Below are 13,239 nucleotides of genomic sequence, written 5' to 3'. Positions count from 1 at the left end.
AAAGAATAGTACTTTAAGTTTGCAGTGCGGATCCGTCACGTTTGTTTAGTATAAACTTTTAATTGTTTAAATAGAAGAATGTGAGAATATAATATACTTTATACAAAAATTGAACGACAGCAAGTGGCAACACAGATTCATACTACTATTCAAGATGCCCGAATTTATATTCTACCGTGTGTGGGTTTTTGTAGCCAAAAGTTGGGCAATGTTTACAATCTGTTATCAATATTATAGTATTTAATAGATAGAAGATTGATAACATCGATTTGTAAACATTGCCCAACCACACAGCTTAGAGTATAGGACTATTAGCTTCAAGTATGGTCTCTGAGTCGGGCATCTACACAGACTAAGATATATCTTACTCCGTGGGCATTTAGTATTATGGTATATATCTGTGAGTGGCAACGAATCGACAATAGATCGTAGGATGCCAGCGACTTTCTGATACTTACGCAGTACGCACCGAACAACGTACGACGAGCGATGTTCGCCTATTATCAATTATTATTGTATCACAATCACACTATCACATTATCGATTATACGTAATAATATCATTTTTAAATATAAAATAAAATTTTACTAATTAAAAATTGCTAAACACCGGGTTTGCAGCATAGATTAAAGAATATTACTGTAGGTTTTCATTGCGGATGGTAGCGGATTTTTCGTTGCCTGTTGCTTACAACTTGAGTCTGGCGTCCGTTACCGTATCTACCGGTTACTGAGTACCAGCAACAGGCTTCCAACAGATACTGTATACGATAATATAATACACTCATTCAGGACACTCTGTACTAAAATAGTGGCAAGCAAATTCTTGACCAAGACTGTATTGTTTTCACTTTTCACTGTGTCTGCGGTCGCATCACTCCTGAGTGATTTTAATTTTTATTAATTTGCGTATGCTGAACTCCTCTGAGGTAAGTAACAATAAATGTTTATTTAAAACCATTCGTCGATATATCGTTGTTTTATACCTTGTTGAAATCTATTGTTTACACTCACAAAGACGTGTGAATACCATATCACCACGTCAAAACCCCCTGTCCAACGTGATTTTTGCGCCCATTTATTGTTATTGTTTTTTAATCGCTTGTCGGTACCTAGTTCAAAAACTCACAATTTGTTTCATCTTATAAAGTTAAACGCAAGTACCTGCCTATATAGTTGTATTCAAGTCAGTGGTAAACCTTCAAATCTTATATTTATGAGAAATAGTGAGAAGGGAAATCTATCGCAGCATTATGCATCATATTTTTGATTCGAACAAATTTCGAAACGCCAGCGCATGCCATGGCATTTCTAATCGTTGTATTATACCCTTGCGCGGTGGGTGCACAGTGTTCAAGTGTGGCATAACGTTTGGTTGAGATCTATCTTGCTTGACCGTTAAAATATTTGTTGTCTTACAACTCTACTTGTTGAATGTTGTTGCTACTGAATGTTATAATCGTTGCAATTCTATGATTTGTTCATGTCTTATTCATCAATTATTAGTATAGTTTTTACGTACAGAAGATTGTCGTGTTTATAATCTACTTGATTTTTAAACTTTTCATCACTGCTCAGAGAGAATAGACTTAGTCCCAATTTAGATCGATCAGTACAGTTCATCCTCACACTAAGTAATTTGGCATAATAATAAATTAATATTAAGGTCCCTCCTAGTGCAATCTTACATAAATTCTCTAGTATGTGCTACTAACTATTTATACAAAAAGTATTTCCAGCACATGATGTAATTAGCCAACAAGTCATAAAATTAATATTATAATATACATATTATATATTATATATACAAAATCTTTTTATAGGAATATTTTGCAACTCTGAAATGTTTTTTTTTTGTACAATTATAAACAGGTATTAACACATTAAGTACCTCACTGGAAAGAAAATATATCTTGTTTAACTTGACTTGACCAAAATTGATAAAATTATATTATATTTTACCTACTATATTAATAATGTAGCTATATTATTACCCTTGTATTACTTAATAGCATACTTTGCATTATATACTTAGAATAAATGTATTTTTCTTACTCTAATTAAAGTCTGGGTGCAGAAATTATATTTATAATTTGAAATGTTTTTTTTTTATTTTCAGATACGATGCCAGTTCTTTGTTTTATTTGTAATGTTACATTATATGGGGAAAAAACTCGTATATCTTCAAGCTTTACACCACACAGTTATGTATCATACCCAGAAAAGATTGCCGAACTGATGGGAGAAGAATTTGTTATTATTGTCACGCCTGCGGATTACATGTGCATGGAATGCACATCCCTTTTCATTCATATGGACAAGCTGGAAAATGATCTAAAACTTTATAAAAATGCTATATTAACCATAATACAAAAGAAATACGGAATGTTGCCTGCTGATCAGCCTGAACATTCTTTTAGTACTAGTAGAAGTAATGCTGCAACTAAATAAGACAAGACCCTACAAATATTCAAATATACAAAAAACTGTTACAAAAACAGTAACCCTGGTAATAAAATACAAATATTTGAATGATAGAATTATGTGAATAAATAAATATTAGATTAACTAGCATTTGTAAAAAAAAACATTATACCCATTTCTATAAAGATGTTCAGATTGTATTCTGTATTTCTATTAGATTTTTACGATTGCAGTTCAACAATATATTGTGCAGAATATAGAAATACACGAGTAAAAATTAATTTTTATGTTGATGAAACTTGTGGTAGTTTTTTATAATGTAATTTTAAATATAAATTGTATTTATTATGTCACAAACTTTAAGAACTATCATATAATAGTGGCTAGTACAATTAAATTGTATTTGTTGTGCTTTGGGGTTTTGAAATTTTAAACAAACTATCAATTATCTTTTTACGTAATTCAATAGTAATTTTTCAATCACAACTATTGAATAGTCTGATAAATGATCAAATTGTTATATATTATTTTAAATATAATTATACCCTTAAAATAGTTTATTTACTGTTTATTCCTTGAAATTGTAATTTTTTTATCCATTATTACCTCAAATGTACAATTTTAAAAATATACAGAAACCTTAAGTTAATATATTTTAAGATACTATAAGTAATAATGGTTCTCATTTTAAAAATTATTATACGCCTTTTCTATTTGTTATGGCCCTTAAAATGGTTTTGTTTGAATGTTCACAGGAATAAATACCTCAGCGAAACAACATAAAACCAACCATCAGTTGAACATCCAAACTCAACAGTAGCAACAAAAAAAAAATAAACAGAATGAATAAAAGACAATTTTAATTATAATGTAATAATAGTATTAATAACAAAATCAACAAAATAACAGCTTTTGAATAACTAATAAAATATAATGTTACTTTATAATAATTTTTAAAAAGGTTTTGATAATGTGTTTTTTTTTACTATTTATTTAAATAGTAAGTAAATTTCTATATTTTCTATATTCAATTTTTAAATTGAAATCAAATGTGCTTAATATTATTATTTGGGCATTTTATTTTTATTGTTAATTGAGATCACTAATCCTTTGGTTGTCCAAGATAAGTTTATTTGATTAATTTGTTGTTGTAACTGCTGTATTATTTGAAGAATTTCGTATTATTTCATTTATTTTATGTAGGAAGCAATTATTTTTGTCGGGGAGACCTTAGTCTTGCATTCACCACACGGCATTATGAAATACCAGTTAACGGAGCAGTAAATTGTATTTATGTTACCATCGACCGCACTAGTCAAACTCTAGATAATAACTTTTACATAATATATAAACAAGTAAATTTATTTAAAATAACTAACTAAAAAATTACAAGAACATTTCTTTAATGCTTGGTACAAATTACTTACATTGTACATTGAAAAAGTTAGTTTTTTAGTACTATACTCTTATTGTATGGTAGGTACCTAAGTTGTGTAGTTAATAGTCATCCCATATCATAGTACCTATATTCGAGTAGTTGAATTATTGTTTAGTACAACTTACAGTCACATGTCTAATTATGAAAAAACTATTTTATAAATATTATAAATACTGCAGATTTTGCATAGCACGCCTAAAAGTGGCTTTATTTGGTTATTTTTAATATACCATGCTTAGTCATAGACGATGAAATGAAAAATTGAGAATAATCTATGATTATTCAGTTTATGGTACCTGTAAGTTTTTAAAAGTAGAAAATACTTAACCAATATTAGTTTTAATATTTTCTATAATAAATAAATACCTACGTCTACCTACATATAGTGTTGGGTAACTTTTGAAAAGTAATAAAATTACATTAGATATTTTTATTTAAATTATATTTGCGTTACTTGACATTAACTCTATCACGTTAATTTACTTTCACATCTAAATTTTCTACACATTTTTCAATAATATTTATTGTATTTATTATATTTTTAATGTAATTTAAAATAATCTAAAACATATACTCTCAATCCCTAACACAATCTTAGGAAAAAAAAAATGAATATGATTACAAACAAATATAATATTTGTTTCCTCCTTTATTAAATGCTGTCGATTATTTCCATGTAATGTTTTGTGAAGACTGTGTGTCTACAATACTGTGTGTTTGTACAATATTGGTACAAAAAACAAATGTTGCTGAGTTTGACATCAGAATCTCGGATATACTACACTTAAAAGTAAAAATAAGGTTATATTTTATAAATGTGTTAATAATGAGTTTTAAGATTTAAGATTAAAAAAACATACAAAATGTATAGTGTATAAACGATGAATAGTAGGTAGGTCATTCTGTGCTGCAATTTTTTCATCAAGAAACAAACAATTGTTAGCATGTACAAATGTACGTAAGTAGGTACATAGTAAAGCGGCTACATACTAATTAAATGCTTTACACAATTTTTTACAACATTCAATAAAAAGATGAAAATATTGTTTGAAATGTTTTTTTTTTATGTAATTTAGGTGTTTAAAATTATGTGACAACGAATTGTGGCACAAAATTCTATATTGTAATAATAACTTTTGGCAATATTGTTTTTTTAAGTTTATCAATATTTAGAAAATACTGTCCAAATATTTGGTAAATTTTTTTTTAAAAGTTGTATAGGTAGCTTGCTTAATAAATTTTACAAAAATAAATTGTCATCTCATATATTATATTGGGTTAGAACTCAATCATTAAAATACATTATACAACTTTAATTAGGTATATTCAATTATAAATAGAAACACATATTTATAAAAAGAGTAAAATGTTTCAAATTTAAAAAATGAATATAAAATAATATACTATTGTTAATAATTTTTACTCGACTTTTAAAGTTATATATATTTATATAAATAAATCAAAAAACAAATATATTTTAAGATATTAACATAATTTACGGATAATTTTAATATATTCACATATAACATAAATAAATTACTTTTCAATTAAAGCAGAATAAAAAAAAACATACAAGCTTATAATATAGATGAATTATGATCAAACACAAAGTCTATTTTAAAACTATAAACATAATTTGTATATTATATTTAATAAAAATTATCTAAATACCTTTAGAATTAAAATAAAATTAAAAATCTCATTAGCTTATAATATATAGCTAATTTATATTCAAACACAGTAAATATTTTTAAAAACGATAAGCAAAATGTATACTTAATAATTATGAATAATATATAATATAGTATTATTATGCACACACAAATAATATATATAAATATAAATTACTTAATAAAGAAAGCCAAAAATCATATTTTTGAATAATAAGGCTATTATACATAGTAATATGTATATTATATAATATAAATATCTTAATAATATTGAAACAAAATAAAAACTTATTACATCACTTCTACAACATTTTTACTTAAGTTTAAGAATTAAATTTAAAAAATAATGGAATAACTTAAAAATAATAAAAGTGGGTTAATGCTTTCTGTATTGGTATATTTCTTTTTTAAACAATTGCTTGCATGTGCAATGGCACAACTAGCGGGTAAGTAAGCAAAGTGAAACATTAAGGTTCCCGATTTATATTTATCGATTTATCAGAGCCTCCATAATAAAAATTGGTTTTTAGTATTTTATCACATTTTAGAATAGTTATAATCACCTATATTTTATAATAAAAATCTACATATAAGGGTTAAGCTTAAAATGAAATGGTTATACTATAATTATACTGTTGTTTTAAAAGTTATTGTTAATAGTCTATGGAGTACCATTATTACACTACGAGTAATTGATTTGATAATATTATAAAATCATTACCATGGCTTAATAATAAATGGGGGCCAAGAAATAGTCTTCTTAAATGTATACAATAATCAACAGCCTACTCATATTATAATTTATTGTAACAGGGAGTTATTTTAAATCAATGTGAAAATAATTTTTTGTAATTACATTGTGATGGATATATCATAAATGGGAACCTCGTCTATGTATAATATCAAATATTATCAATTAATAATATAAAATATTTTGTGTTACAGTGTTTACATTCTCTTGAGTGTTAAGTCTTGAAAACTAATTAGTTGAAAGTTGAGTGGTTGTGCCTGTCGCGTGTGTGTTATAACTTATAATAAATAATAATACGAATATAATATGATAATTTCAATTTTAATTATACATATCTACTCTATTTACTATTTTAGTATACATGTTATTTATGGACAATAACCTATGGTAATGGTATCAATATTTGCTACATTCTAAGGGCAAGAAAGTGAATTTATAAAAGATTTATTAGATAAAAATTTCTATATTAGTATAATATTACCTATTTTCTATTTACGTAAGCGTGATGTATTTTTAAGTAGTTTATATGTGCAATAATAGTTTTTTTTTATTATACATATAACTTTAAATGTCATTAGTTCATCATCTCAAAGATATGAAATTGAAAATATAAAATCAATGAATTTTGATAAGTTATATTTTATGTTATTATTTATAATGAAACAGTAAATTTGGTACCTAGAATTTTTGTTCTCGTTTAAATATTTTTAGCTTAATGGTTTACTAGTGAATATGTTGTATGCCTATGATTTGGTTGAAATTGGGAAATATTCAATACTTAAACTACTATATATTTGAATACACCAAAGTCAACACTTTCAACAAAGACATTTGAATTTTTTATGTTCGTCATTTGTTCCTGAAGTTTGTTTTGTACCATTTGAAAGTTTACGCTTTCGATATTCCAATACACCCCATGACACTGCTTCTGCTTTTTTAAGTTTTATTTCAACTTTTATAGGCAACATGGACACACAACTTGCATTCACGTCGACAATCTAAAAATTAAATTAGTGTAAATTAAATATTTTATTTAGTAACTGAAAATGTAAAATAATTACCCCATAAAGTTCCATGTTTTTAGAAAACACAGATTTGTCAAACGGAAAGTATAGTTCCACAGACAGTTTTACTGGAGACAATTTCACAAATGAATTGTTTGGGTCATATTTCTTGGCAAAGATTGATATTACAACCCAAGGTCCACTCTGATGCCAGTCTAAACGGCAGTTAGACTGTCCTTGAATTTTCTGAAACACATAAAAAATCATTTAATATTTTAAACTATCATAACAAAAACAAAAATTACAGGAAATTACCTTTTCTTTAATCCAACAATGTTTTCCTTTAAAACACCCAATTTGTTCTAAAAATGTATGGAAATCTGACGTTTTCTTTTTACAACAGGACCAATATTTCATACCCTCATGGAATATAGGTGTACCAGGATGATGGTCACAAAAAATAATCCCTTTTCCAGCACCTTCATAGGCCTATAAAATTTTGATTTTGTGAATAAAGACAATGTTTTTTAAATAAAACATAAATTGATAAGACCTGTTTGCAGCCATTGTTTTTACACATAGTACCAATCGAAATATCAGTTAAACTTTTTCCATTGGAATTGTTTATAGAAGTAGCTGTCCTTTGTTGTAAGTAAGTAGAGGATATGACCGGTTTAATATTTATCAATGGCAAATTAGCTGACGGTCTTGGTAACGAAACAGGTTTTGGGGCTTGATATTCAATGACATCAAGTTTTTCGGGCTCTTTTGGCTTTTTACCGCTGTGGTAACCCTTTGTGCAGCCCTTAAACATATAAACATTTAAACATATTTTTAATATTAATGTAATTAATTATAGTAATAATAGTGTCAAATATAAGAATTACCTTAATATTAAGAAATTCAGTAAAATCGGTAGATTCCTTTTTACAGCATGACCATCCCTTGTAGGCGTTATGAAAAAAAGGGTTACCTGGATGATACACGCAAGAATCTATTCATGCAACAAAAAAAAAACTGTTAGGTGACTAATTATCAAACAGTTGAATATCTACATTGAATTAACAGGGGCATTACCTAAGTACTCTGTACTACTATCGGTATACGCTATCGACTTTTTATCAAATGTATACCTAAGTAGCAACTTTGCCACTATAAAGTATAGACTTACAGTAAAAATGATTTATAATAGTATTGAAGGAACCACAATATAAGTAAGTAGGTAAAATACATAGTAAGTGCTTTATATATTTGTCCAATGGATTGTACTATTGTACTAACTAATTAGTTTGAATGGATTAATGAATTGTAGAACCTACCTTCAGTATTATTGGCTTGATCGAATTTCTCAGCACACCCGTGGTTGTAGCATAGAATCAAATTCGTTCCATCACACATTGTCGGTTTGGATTAGTATTAACTTTTAATTATTTAAATTGAAGAATGTGAAAATATATATCTTATAAGCGGCCACGAATCGACGATAGACGTAGATAATATGTAAACAACTCTGTGATATGCACCAAATGGTCGCCTATTATCAATTGTTAATGTATCACTGTGTTAACACTATCATACCATCACACTACATCACGTTATCGATTATAAACACGTTACACATGTTCTACGACATTCACTAAAACATGAACATTTGTTTAAAACTGTTTTTTTTTTGTAATTTAGGTGTTTAAAAAATTGTTACAATGTTGTTACAACGATTCTATATTTCAACAATAACTTTTTGCAATATTGTTTTATTTAGGTTCAATATATGAAAATATATTTTTGTTATATTTAGCATAGGTAGCTTGTTTATTAAATTTTACTAAAATTAATTTTGGCTATATGAATAAATTGTCATCTGATTTATTTATTATTTATTTTAAGTTATACTATATTTAACTTAATCATTAAAATACATTATAAACATTAATAGTTATGGGTGTAAATTTGTAATTCTATCCTTTATAACATATGCATACAATTATACAACTTTAATTAGGTGCAGTGTTGGGTAGTAGCATTACTTTTTCAATAACGCATCAGTAATCTTATTACATTTTACTTAAAGTAGAGCAATTTTAACAAAATAACTTTTTAAAAGTAATTTCTATGAAGTAACACACTAAAGCGTTATTTTTCACGTTATTGAAATAAAAATGTTAAATGTATTACAAAAACAAGCTGATAGGATATTCCAAAAAAATTAAAATCAATTATAATTATTTTCGATGTGATGGTGTATATTTAAGGAGTTGAGTATAGGCAATATTTAAAGTGCGTGCGTAAGTCATTTGAAACTGGGTGCGTAGTAAATGATTATTAGTATGTGTACGAGTCTCTGCCCTACACCAGGTACTACCCACTCCACATCTTATCTGCTAATCGACAAATAACCATAACAACACTGTATAGTAGTACACGGTAATAATAATTACGTAAATACCCGCATATGCATTACGCTGTACATATTCTACATTCTATATTATTATTGTTCGACATCCATTGTGCACACGTCTTTTTAGCTTTACGGCAAAAACCTTCACAATTTAATTTTTAATAATTAAAAAATATATTTATTATAAAAACAAGAATTTTCTATTTATTTTAGGTAGGTATAAAGGATTATATATTATAAAAATACACGATGAATGTATTAATTTAGAGAGTATATTAAAAATATATATATACAAATATTATGGTTCCGGTAAACCAGATCTTACTAATCCTCGATCAAATCTCGAATCTATAATTTCTGGTACTAATGATTCCATATAAAATTTTGTGCATTGGGGTTCAATATTATTTTTCCAAAATTCTTCGTCTCTTAATATTTTATCAACTACAAAACCTATAAAAAAATATAAAATATTAGATTATGTTGATTTGAAATAAAAAATTAAGTAAAAAGTATAAGTTACCTTTGGGCGTACACACTACAAAATAGCACCATTTTCGTTTTGTAATATTGAGTTGTTCTTGTACTTGGAAATAGTAACAATTATTTTTTTTTAATATTAGTTTTTCATCATTATAAATCATATATTTTAATTTTTTGTTATTTACAGCTTCTTCCGGTGTATACTCCTTTATACTTTGAGGGCACTTAATTTCAACTATTGCGTCTTTGCCTATTAGTCCATCGGGACTTACGGCTAAATAATTGAGTTTATTGTGTATAAATAATCCTGCTGGTTCAATTTTAACATCAAACTTTTTTTCAAAATCTCTTTTGTGCCATTGGTTCATTTTCAATGCCATACCTATAAATAATATGAATAAAATAACATTTAATTATTTAGATTTTAGAGTACTTATGCAGTATGCTTGATTACTATAATACAAACCGATTGGCAGGATTTCCTTGAAAAATATCATAAAGTATGTTTTTGACGGTGTTTGTTCGAGAAGTGCTTGCTCTAAGTTTACACACTTTGCCAAAATTGGAAGCTGTGAGACGTGATTTTCTATACTTTTGCCATTCATTATTATTTTGCTGTCCTACAGTTCTTCTTTCCACTTCTTCTATTTCTTTTATAGTTAGCTTTAGATTATTTGAAAATATTTTTTCCTCTTTTAAATATTTGTCATGTGGCATATCAGTTATTGTACACTCTAATTCATTTACAGCTCCATAATTCTCATCTGGTCCGTCTATAATTTTTGTTCTCTTTGGAAAGGTTCTTATAATTTATAATTAAAAAAAAAAAATCAGTTGAATATAATATAATGAACCTATATGAACCTATAAAATATCAGTTATACATAATATGTCAAACATATAATACGAAAATATAATTTTTAGTTTTATAAGTATTTGTTATTACTTACCTCTAGAAGAAAAATTGACTCTTTTTCCACCTACATACTTGGCAACCACACTATTAAAGCCTTCAACTGCATTATTGTTTACGTTGTATATTAGGCTTTGAGCATGATGAGCGACAATATTTCTAGCTCCTAAAATATCTTTGAATAGTCCACAATTTTCCATTTGAGGAACTAAATTTACCTCACTTTCTTTAGGACCATTACAAAAGTAACTATATAAAATATAAATACATAATTTTATACGATTGCAGATAAAAAAAAAGTGTCATTTAATTTATTTTAAATTTTATACTTAGCACAATTAGAATGATGTCCAAATACATGGTATGGGCTGTTCAATATATCTTGTTTTAAAAGTTCAACTTTTTCATTATGATGCAACGTCATATTTTTTCGAAAAACTATTGCCTTGGTAATTGCACACCTATTTTAAAATATATACATTTATGGTTTTTTGATTTTTCTAATAATTTTTAACACACCAATCTAAATATTGCAGTCTTACAGTATTAATATAATATAATTATTACATATAAATCATGCATATACACATACCGTAATTTTAGTCGTTTATCTTTTAAAACTTTCCTAAGAAATCTGGGTACAACTATTCCAGAAGAACTTTTTCGATGGACGGACAAATCAACAATTCGATTCAGATAATTTCTGAGAATGTGATTCATACATTCAATTTTTTTAACAAAAACATCGCGTCCATATGGTTTAGCCAGAAATAATTTTTTAGTTACACTTAGTCACCATCTCCTATAAGCTTATTATATATAATATTATGCATTGGAATGCTTTGCCGAAATCCTTCCACAATAATATCAGCTTCCATTGCTGTAGAAGTACCATCCCAATTTTTGAAGCATACGTGAGCTGAAGCGGGATTTCCGTTTAATTTTGCTTTATAACAGATCGAACAATATTTATTACGCACCCCCATATACAGTACTTTTTTTGTATTATAACCTATTATTGACGCCTGTTGTGATAATAAAAAATTCAATAGTGATAGCGAAAATATCAAATAATCTATAAATATATAAAATAAAATACTTACTACACCAGACAGTGCATTATAACCACTTTTGTATGATCTTTTCGACCAAGCACCGTCGGCAATCACAGTTATAAGTGGTACTCCATTTTCATTTATATTACCTTCTTTTTTAGCAATTTCAGCTTCCTCATTTCCCGCTAGTATCATTACTTCTATAGCCGTCTCATTAGTGTGATTTGATACATCTAAGTGAAGTTTTTGGTAAGTCATGTTTGACATACTTGGCATATTTAAAAAAGCTGCCATGGTATCTAATTGAGCAAATCCTTGTCCTGAGTTTATGGTTGCCATTACAATAGCGGTGTTAATAGATAACGAAATGTCAGTTGTCTTAGGCTCGTTAGATATGTCAATTTTATTGCATAAATCAGATTTGAAAATAAATTCCGAAAAAAACCATTTTTTCTTTCATTTATTAAATTTAAATTTTCAGATGTACAACTAAAAGGATCGTGTTTAATATTTTTAAAGAATTAAAGAAGTGTTTTATGTCCACAAATCTTCGACCTTCACAATTGTACCTTGCAAAAACAAAACAAAAAACATTACTTTTAAAATTTAAAAAAAAATGTGAAATCTTTTCCTAATTTACTAGTGAATATCTCATGTTCTAAAATAAATTTCTAACCACAAAACAATTTTTTTATTGGATTTTTTAATCCTATTTTATGTTAACATCTAATTAAAATAATTCAAATAATTTGTCTAACATACAATATTGCACGGGGACACACCTAGACCTAATATTATATTATTATGTAAGAAACAAATTGTTATCTTCGGTATAAAGATTATTTACTTACTGTACTTGTTTATTTTCGTTTGTATTTGGCACAAGCAATTTATACTTCGAATGAAGTATATTGTGATTAATATTTTATGTCGACGGAGATAAAATATTAAAACCCATTTCTACATCATCGGTATTTATTCTAAATAACGAAAAAAAAATTGTATCAGTAGCCCAAAACGTGTAAATGTACAAAAAAAATAAAATTTATTACGAACAATTCAATACTACTTTGTTCTACATACTCGTTATTTTGGCCTTCAATT

At 26.9% G+C, this 13,239-nt stretch overlaps 1 protein-coding gene and 1 long non-coding RNA gene across 2 annotated transcripts; one reads left to right on the top strand and one right to left on the bottom strand.

The window, feature by feature from the left end:
- Positions 1-664: 664 nt before the first annotated feature.
- Positions 665-3,334, top strand: LOC132946810 (uncharacterized). Its single transcript, XR_009664777.1, has 3 exons — positions 665-928; positions 2,119-2,508; positions 3,179-3,334. It is a non-coding gene; the product is annotated as an uncharacterized LOC132946810 (long non-coding RNA).
- Positions 3,335-5,715: 2,381 nt separating this feature from the next.
- Positions 5,716-8,750, bottom strand: LOC132946892 (cysteine and histidine-rich domain-containing protein morgana-like). The gene is made up of 6 exons (XM_061017004.1): positions 8,606-8,750; positions 8,174-8,280; positions 7,840-8,091; positions 7,602-7,775; positions 7,344-7,532; positions 5,716-7,280 (listed from the first exon to the last, which is right to left on the bottom strand). The coding sequence occupies exons 1-6, from the start codon at positions 8,682-8,684 to the stop codon at positions 7,101-7,103; spliced, it is 981 nt and encodes a 326-aa protein (XP_060872987.1). The 5' UTR covers positions 8,685-8,750; the 3' UTR covers positions 5,716-7,100.
- Between the last annotated feature and the right edge of the window lie 4,489 nt (positions 8,751-13,239).

The sequence above is a fragment of the Metopolophium dirhodum genome, chromosome 6 (genome assembly GCF_019925205.1).
Source record: "Metopolophium dirhodum isolate CAU chromosome 6, ASM1992520v1, whole genome shotgun sequence".
Taxonomy (NCBI): domain Eukaryota; kingdom Metazoa; phylum Arthropoda; class Insecta; order Hemiptera; family Aphididae; genus Metopolophium; species Metopolophium dirhodum.
The sequence above is the reverse complement of the archived record's forward strand: the minus strand, read 5'-3'. Positions and strand labels throughout refer to the sequence as shown.

Excerpts from the sequence above, each read along its gene's own strand:
- LOC132946892 (XM_061017004.1), bottom strand. The coding sequence starts at position 8,684 with ATGTGTGATGGAACGAATTTGATTCTATGCTACAACCACGGGTGTGCT. Across the intron at positions 7,776-7,839 it reads AAAACAATGGCTGCAAACAG|GCCTATGAAGGTGCTGGAAA; the intron begins GTCTTATCAATT and ends AAAATTTTATAG. Across the intron at positions 7,281-7,343 it reads AAAACATGGAACTTTATGGG|ATTGTCGACGTGAATGCAAG; the intron begins GTAATTATTTTA and ends TTTAATTTTTAG.